At 40.0% G+C, this 8086-nt stretch overlaps 1 protein-coding gene across 1 annotated transcript; it reads right to left on the bottom strand.

Annotated features, from left to right (window-relative positions):
• Window positions 1-1770: 1770 nt before the first annotated feature.
• Window positions 1771-6228, bottom strand: dlx4b (distal-less homeobox 4b). The gene is made up of 3 exons (XM_083635549.1): window positions 5715-6228; window positions 4249-4442; window positions 1771-2465 (listed from the first exon to the last, which is right to left on the bottom strand). The coding sequence occupies exons 1-3, from the start codon at window positions 6031-6033 to the stop codon at window positions 2205-2207; spliced, it is 774 nt and encodes a 257-aa protein (XP_083491675.1). The 5' UTR covers window positions 6034-6228; the 3' UTR covers window positions 1771-2204.
• Window positions 6229-8086: the final 1858 nt, after the last annotated feature.

Genomic DNA, 8086 nt, shown 5'->3' with positions numbered 1-8086 from the left:
GCAGCTATGTGTGAGTATTTAAAATGCCTTTGATGTAATTAATCTGTATCTTTTCAATTTAAAATAATCCATCATCATCAAATATGCATCAAATATGCTGAAATGAGAAAACTGTGTAGCCTACAGTTCAGTGAAGCACATATTGATTTGACATACTAATAATAGCTATAATGTTTTGCTTGCATCATGCCAAGAAAGAAGACTGCATGAAGTGTGGAAAAAAATGAAACGTCATTTGGCTCTGCATGACCCCTAAAATGACATCACATTGCAACAGGCTGCAACCAAAAGTATTTCAATGGATGAAAGTATGAAATCAAACTATTGTGGGGAGAAAAAACTAACCACAAAAATGGCATTACACAGCATTTTTTTTATATAGTAGTTTGAATGGCTAAAGATCGTGGTCATTTTATTTTCTAATGTTTGCCAGGCAGCAGACAGAGTGCAGTGATAAATGAAAAAGATACAGGAAGTGATTTGATGTTTTCTTAAAAGCACATATTCGGCTTCATTAATCAGCGCCGCCACCACGCAAACTGAACCACACTCAAATGAGCATCATCCCACAGAGCCGCACGCTGTTGTAAATAACGGCTCCTCGATGTTTAAACAGTTAAAACGCCACAGTGCGCAAATCAGTGCAAACCACTATAAATCAGGCGCAGTTTCGTGAAAGAATAGTACAGTCATTTATCATTTCACTGTGACATGGGCCCTTGGCATGCATGTCTTCTCTCTTTTCCTCACACGACATGCGTCCCAAAAAAGGAAAAACCGCAAAGTGTGGGATCTTGCCCCGGAGATTCTTTTAAAACGCAGACGAGAAGGCTCCTTTTTCGCTTTAGAGAAATTTAAGATGACACTCGCTATATCGTGCCTCGGCTTTCTTTCAATTGATAAGTTATACAAATAACTGCGAGTGTTCGGTAAATGGTTCATATTCCAATATACGGTCTTTTGGTAAACTATGGATTTTCTATTCAAAACCAGAAGCCAAATCGAAAGGGGCTTGTCATAAACCAGCTGGCATCAACACCTGTGCAGTGCGTAAACGTGGCACACTATACCCAAACTCTGTGCGTAAAAGTGGCACCATAAACCCAACCCAGACAGCGCGTAAAAGTAGCATGCTAACTAAACCCGGTGCGTAAAGGTGGCACACAAAATGCCCCACACTTGATAAGCTATTCTTCTGGACATTCGTCCTTTCCTCTGAGGACAGAACATTCTTGAATTTCAGATAATTATCCTGCGCAAATGAAAGCTTCATGTGGAGTCTTATTAGGTGCACGAGGCTCTTTCCAACATCAATTTATCTCCAGGTGTTTTGAAAAGGTTTTGACCTCTTTTGTCGAAAGTCAAGCAAAAGTTTTACTTCCACTCGGGAACAGCATGTGATGGCCTAAAGTGAAATAAACAATATGCAAACTTTAGCTATGACTGTGACTTGGCAAAGAGAAAGAGAGAGAGAGAAAGAAAGAAAGAAAAACAATAGTACATGCATCCCAAGACTAAAGTCTGTTATAGGAAACGTCTTTGTTCATGAGGCTTTAACAGGGACTGTGCCTGCATGGTTTCTGATAATATGAAGCCATATTATTATTAAAGGGACTGTCATCTGGCCCTTTACTGCATGCTGTATGTGCATCACACTCTTTCATCATGTTTGCATTAAGTTATCGCCTTAACATTCTGACAACTTGAACACAGACTGAGCAGCCACACAATAAATGAATCATAACGTCAATCCAACAGCTGTTTATTTGCATAATGCTCATAGCATTTGTCAAGTTGGACCATGCATGTCGTGGACCACAACTCTTCAGCTAATAAAGTCGACCTACACATGGTCAACACATCACATGCCTTATCCGGAATCGCTTACATTGCACACGCTAAGCCTATACCTCAGTTGGTTTTAGGCGTGCACTATACGCGTGTTGCAGTGACAAACCAAAAAAACAATCTTAAAAAAGGTAATCTGATTCCCGGCTGCATGGTGGGTGAATATTGCAGATTGTCAATGGAAAAACGCATCCAAAACGCACACGGAATAAAATGAATATGAACAAATTATTTCCAACACACATTTAAACACAAGTCAACTTTGCTGGCTTTGGCTGAGAAGTGACCTATATAGATCACCGAGTTCATTAGCGTGAAGGCAGGTCACCTTGCGTGCGACAGCAAAAACAGTCCACTCACATCATCTGAGGCCTGGGCATCGCATCCTGATGGGGGAGGTGGTGGTGGTTTGGGTACCAGTGACCAAAATTGTTCATGTAATTGTTTGGGTGCATCTGGGCTCCTTTATTTGCCATCGACACCTCCCAGAGCTGGGGCAAGCCAGGCGAGCAGGGAGAGATGGAACTGGTGCTGTGAAGATGTTCCCCCTCTGATCCGCTTCCATGTTTCATGATCTTTTTATACTTGGACCGCTTATTCTGAAACCATATTTTCACCTAAAAAAAGAAAGAGAAAACATAAAATTGTCATCGCGGTCAACAATTAACAGTAATCTAAGAAAATGATGCTGCAATTGGCTTTTTTACGAACATATTTCCCCAATAAAACGCAACACCCATTTCACTATTGGCCTGCGTTTAATATTGTCGTCAGTAAAAGGGAAAGCTCCGGGTCTTTAAAATCCTCATAACTCACACATCTTTTCTGTGTCGTTTTTGCAAATCCCGAGCCAATCCGCGGCCTATATTGCGCTTTGTTAGCCTATTCAGAGAGATGGCTGAGTGGCACTTGTAATCCATTAAAATTGAGCTCGCATTGTTCAGTGTTTTATGAGTCCAGTCTGACGGCAACAAGCCGAGACTAAGAGTATTGTGAAATAAAAACAGCCCGACACAGCCTGGCTAACACGCCCACGCTGTGGTAGGTCAGTGAAATTTCTGCTGACTCGAAATAAAATGGCTATTTTTATAGGCGCACGATGGCGTAAATATTCAGAAAATGCATGGAAGAGCCCGAGGGAGTCGAAGCAAAAGGCTGGAGCGCTGCAGCGACAGACGGCAACCACAGATTCTGGGGATTTAGAGAAAGTTTGGAGCTCACATGACAGAGCTGGATTCATCTGTTTATGAAAATATAAGTTACATCTCAAAGAATCACAATAGCCATATAGCCTATAGAGCAACGCAACATGGAGACCCAATTTTTGAAAATTGTTTGGAAAATTATGTGTGGACTGATATGCGCACCTGTTTATTTGTCTCCAATTACAATTACAGATGTGAAACTGTTCCCATGAATCTCACATAATGCAGTAGGATTATTGTGCGTGAGCTGTTAGGCCTATGTTAAAGACAATCTTTGCACATTGATTTATTAGTCTATAGACTATCGTGTTTGGGTTCTGTTTTGGTATGCTATATCTCTATACCAAGCAAAACACAAACACTAATGAACTAACCATAACAATTAATTAATTAATGACAATAAATTAATTTAATAAATTAATTTAATAAATTAATTTAATACATTAATAAATTAGGCCTATATTAAGCATTGAATGTTGGAGTCCCTTATCAAAGAGTATAGCCTATAAAACTGTATTAATTTAGGTATCATGAATAATTGCCCAATTGCAAATCACTGTAAAAATGAGCGTTAATGAAGACTAAAGCTGCCTTAATTTTCAGGCACGCCATGGTTTTATCATTTATCAATTTGTATTGATAATTTTGTAATTAGTTGTGCTCCAGAAGGTGGGTTAACGCAATGAAATTTGCTGAAATGAAGCATACATACGGATGTAAAGATTGACTTACGAATCACATTAAGTTTTTCATTTGATCTCCAAAAGAGTCAAGAGCTGTGTGAGCCTTAATAACAGGGAACAAGCAAGAGATTTCCTATTCAAACGTCGAAGGCTAATAGGCTAACTTTGCGCAAATGACTCATGCCTATATAATTGTTGGTAACACTTTACAATACTGTAACACAAAAATTGGCTAATTGTTGTCTTCAGTTTCTTATCAGTTGGCTATTTGAATGTGGAATAGCTTTGACGTTCCCAATAATTATTTAAACAAGACACATTATGTTAAAATGTACAGGCTTGCCATTTTAGGCCGGGACTCGAGGCTGTGCTAAATAATATACCTGCAAAATACATGTTCAATCGGCCTATAGATGCAGATGATGGCCTCGGTCCTATAGGCCTACATCCTGCATAATGCTCTGCAGGGTGTGGGTCTCCATGCAGGGTGTGTGGATCAGGATTTGGCCCACCTGAGTCTGCGTAAGCCCCATCTTGGCCGCCAGCTCGGCCCGCTCCGGCAGGGCCAGGTACTGGGTGTGTTGGAAGCGCGCATGCAGAGCCTGCAGCTGCACACTGGAGTAGATGGTCCGAGGCTTCCGGATCTTCTTCCCTTTGCCATTCAGGCGAATGTCCCCGTTTTCAATCACTGTGGACTTCTCGCGATCTTTTGCATGGGACAAAGAGCAGAAAGCGATGTCAACCAAAGCAGTTTTGATTTATACCTTTTTTCCCCTCTTTACGTCAAGATGACTGGTGAGATTACGGCGAGGCGTTAAAGCAAACTTTTCGTCTACTTTATGTGATCGATCACTAAAAGTTTACCAATTCTATCTAACACAAAATAAAATATGTTTTTATTGTCTGGTAATCCCAACATGGCTTGGACTGCAGGCTATCACACAGCCTCAGGGCCCAAAGGCCTAAACACACAACTGTAAAAACAACAACAAATTAAAATAGGCTATTATTTGACATAATCATTGTCGATTTAGTCTTAAAGCAGACCACACACACACACACACACACACACACACACACACACACACACACACACACACACACACACTGAAAGGTGTGTGCATATATGCATATATGCATATATATGCACATATATATATATATATATATATATATATATATATATATATATATATATATATATATATATATATATATATATATATATATATATATATATATATATATATATATATAAAATACCTTTCAGTCCTCGTAAATTAAGATTGTTTCTGTAGTGTTTCAGTGGATTCACCTGTGACAACAATGGTAACAGTGATAGAAACGCGCCAGATTTCTGCACAGACTGGACGCACCAGACTGATAAGAGCTCAAAATAAGGGAATTGTTTTTAAAATGGCGAATGACGAGCACCCCCACAACTCCACGGAGATTAAAGGACTGCTAGTTTCTGGAATGGTTTTGTTAATGTGCACTAACAATGGGGGTAAAAAAAACCAAGTTCTTGAGGTAGGCCCAGGCTACACGGTCCATAATTGGACTTACCCACAGAAAATTATGGTCAATAAAATTAATGGCGCCATCTGCCTCCATTATAACATGAGTGGTAAAGAGAGAGTATCCCTGCCAGAGGCATGGTGTAATAAGGGGCCTCGTTTTGACGTCATTGCCTCTTATGGCAAAAGTGACAATAGACCTACTTTGGTCAAAGCCTTAATTAAATTGTATTTCAATACATGACATGGTATATGTGAAGCAAATTGACTTGTCTATTACACCTTCAAGTGAACTATATTATTCTCATTAGGCGAATGGTAATCTCCTCAGATAATTGCGCGGCCTGTGCGTAATTACACCTATGCACAATGATGGCAATCTAATAGTAAAAATTATACAACCTCCAATACGATATGATACAGTAATTGCACGGCTCAATTTACATGACTTTCTCACATACCTGTCTGCTCTAATCTGGTGTGGCCCAGGCTGTTGCTGTGATTGCTGTGCGCGTAAGGCATGTAAGCAGACGGGGGATGAGTGTTCACCGCACCGGGGTAGGCGTAGCCCAGAGAGCGGCCATAGGACGCGCTGGGAGGAAAAGGACTTTCGTGCTGAGAATGCCCGGCAGCATGCAAGCCGTGACCGGGGTAGAGGTGAGAGAGTCCGGGGGAGTGCTGCTGGTGCGCCGGGTGTCCGTGGCCAAACTCTAGAAAGGCCGATTTGGAGGGATCTGCTGCGGCATTCAGACTGTCAGGCATAAAACCCATAGACATCATTAGCTAATACGCAAGTCCATAAACCCGTCGCTCTGAAGAGGCTTTCATCAGTTCTGTCGGACAACGAGGAAACGATGGAACAAATCCACACTCAAGTCCAGCATTGCTCATGGAGAAAGAATATTCCAAAACAAAAACAAAGTGTGTTTTCACGACTGTTTGGGCGAGAAAAAAATGAATAAAAGGGGGTCCTTCTTTACATCATTGTTGAGCTACCATGGTTCTCAGACACCTCCTGCCTGCAGAGCTCAGACATACTGCCTTCCATCAGCGAGCTCTCTGATTGGTCTCCAGCAGCCAGCTGTCACTGGAGCTCCACACGAGCTTCATTAACATATGGATGCAGCTCCGCGGCCACAGGGACGCCTTTGATTGAGCATTTTGATAATCCATAATTTGTAGTTATAAAATAGCGATAGTGATAGTATATCACGATTATATCATTCCATTTCAATAGTCAAATCGAAATACGTTAAGGTGTATGCTATTTCCCCCCTCAAAAAAGACGATTTCAGTCGATTCAATATGGAAATATTGATCAGAATTGTTAATATAATATAATATAATATAATATAATATAATATAATATAATATAATATACTCATTGTATAGTATAATATTAGCAGCTATTCCACTTTTCAAGACACATTTGATTGCTGACATGGTATACAGATATCAAGGTTTGCTATAGCTAGACATATAGGCCTACATATGCTGCAAAATACTTCTGCAAGAGAGATGATACAAAAATAAACGGTTCATAACCTTTTCTGGTAATAATAGATATAACATCACCTGAATAAAATTGACATTGTTTCATTGTAAGGTGTGCATGAAATTTACGGCAAAAACAAGCTTCATTTCTCTATATTTGTCTTAATAGATTAATGCAATAATTCGCCCAATGTGCCTATTCGGGTTAAAGCATGTAGGCTACTGAAAGTGAATCGAGTGTGGGGGTCGAACAGCCTGATCTGGTTTTATTTTAACGGACGAGAACAGTGCAGGAGGCTGACATCTCTCTGAGGAGAGGCGACCCATGTGGCCGTTATCCCGGCAGGTAAGAATCCTGCACGGCGCCGGTTTAAAACTACAAAACAACCATATTTTATTAGAGACTTATCCCCACTTCATGATCAATGGGAAAATATTTTCAGCATATTGCTCATTGTATTCTGCAGCATATATGCCGAATATTGGTGCCATAAATAATGGCACATATAGGCTAAGTGTAAATGTATCACAAAAGAAAGACATTTCTCAAAGAAAAGTATCTGCAAATAATTAAAACAAATATTTCAATATAGACAACAGGTTGGTGTCCATGTACTCACCTTCCTAACGGCTTCCCCTTCTGAGTCAGGCTGCATCTGGGACACTTCTATAAATTATACTGCTCTGAGCTTCATCTTATGAAGAAGCCAAGCTCACTTACTGCAAACACTGTTCCAAAACAATCAGTTATTTTTCACAATTATTATGGTAGCCTAATTGATGCAAAATGAAAATACTTGAGTGCAACAGATTATAAAACACATACAGTGACATCACACAATGAAAAAGTAGTTAGGTGAGGTGTTTTGATGCCAGTGCAGAAGATTTTCTTTACTTGCTCTATAAGAATGCATTTCATGGATATTTATTTATCAATACATTTTCATAAAGCAGCAAGGGACGATCCAAATCCAAAAGGCTGTTTATTGTCAATTCAGTATGAAATAAAAATATGAAGCCCATGCACAGTATATGTAACTTTTTTTTATTTTCCACACGCTGTCAGGAAAAAGGTGTGAAAACACAAACCTGCCAAGAGAGGATGGACGGATTGTAAAGCAGACATGCACAGTCAGCAGAAACCACGAGGTGCATAAAGATATACTGTGAATGGAGAGAAAATGGCGACCACAGGCTTAAAGAACCACCCTGTCTCCATATTCCAGCTAATATTGACTCTCAGTCTCAACCAGAATCAATCCACAGGTGGAGAAAAACACCTTTACTGTATTTTCAACATCATTTGCTATGATTGACGTGAAAACCTGACCGAGCCACC

Source organism: Poromitra crassiceps, assembly GCF_964638095.1.
Source record: "Poromitra crassiceps genome assembly, chromosome: 4".
In the NCBI taxonomy this organism is placed as follows: Eukaryota; Metazoa; Chordata; class Actinopteri; order Beryciformes; family Melamphaidae; genus Poromitra; species Poromitra crassiceps.
Note: the sequence above shows the minus strand (reverse complement) of the source record. Positions and strands in the feature narration are given on the sequence as shown.

Excerpts from the sequence above, each read along its gene's own strand:
- dlx4b (XM_083635549.1), bottom strand. The coding sequence starts at position 6,033 with ATGATGTCTATGGGTTTTATGCCTGACAGTCTGAATGCCGCAGCAGAT. Across the intron at positions 4,443-5,714 it reads CACCAGATTAGAGCAGACAG|ATCGCGAGAAGTCCACAGTG; the intron begins GTATGTGAGAAA and ends CCCATGCAAAAG. Across the intron at positions 2,466-4,248 it reads TGGGGCTTACGCAGACTCAG|GTGAAAATATGGTTTCAGAA; the intron begins GTGGGCCAAATC and ends TTCTTTTTTTAG.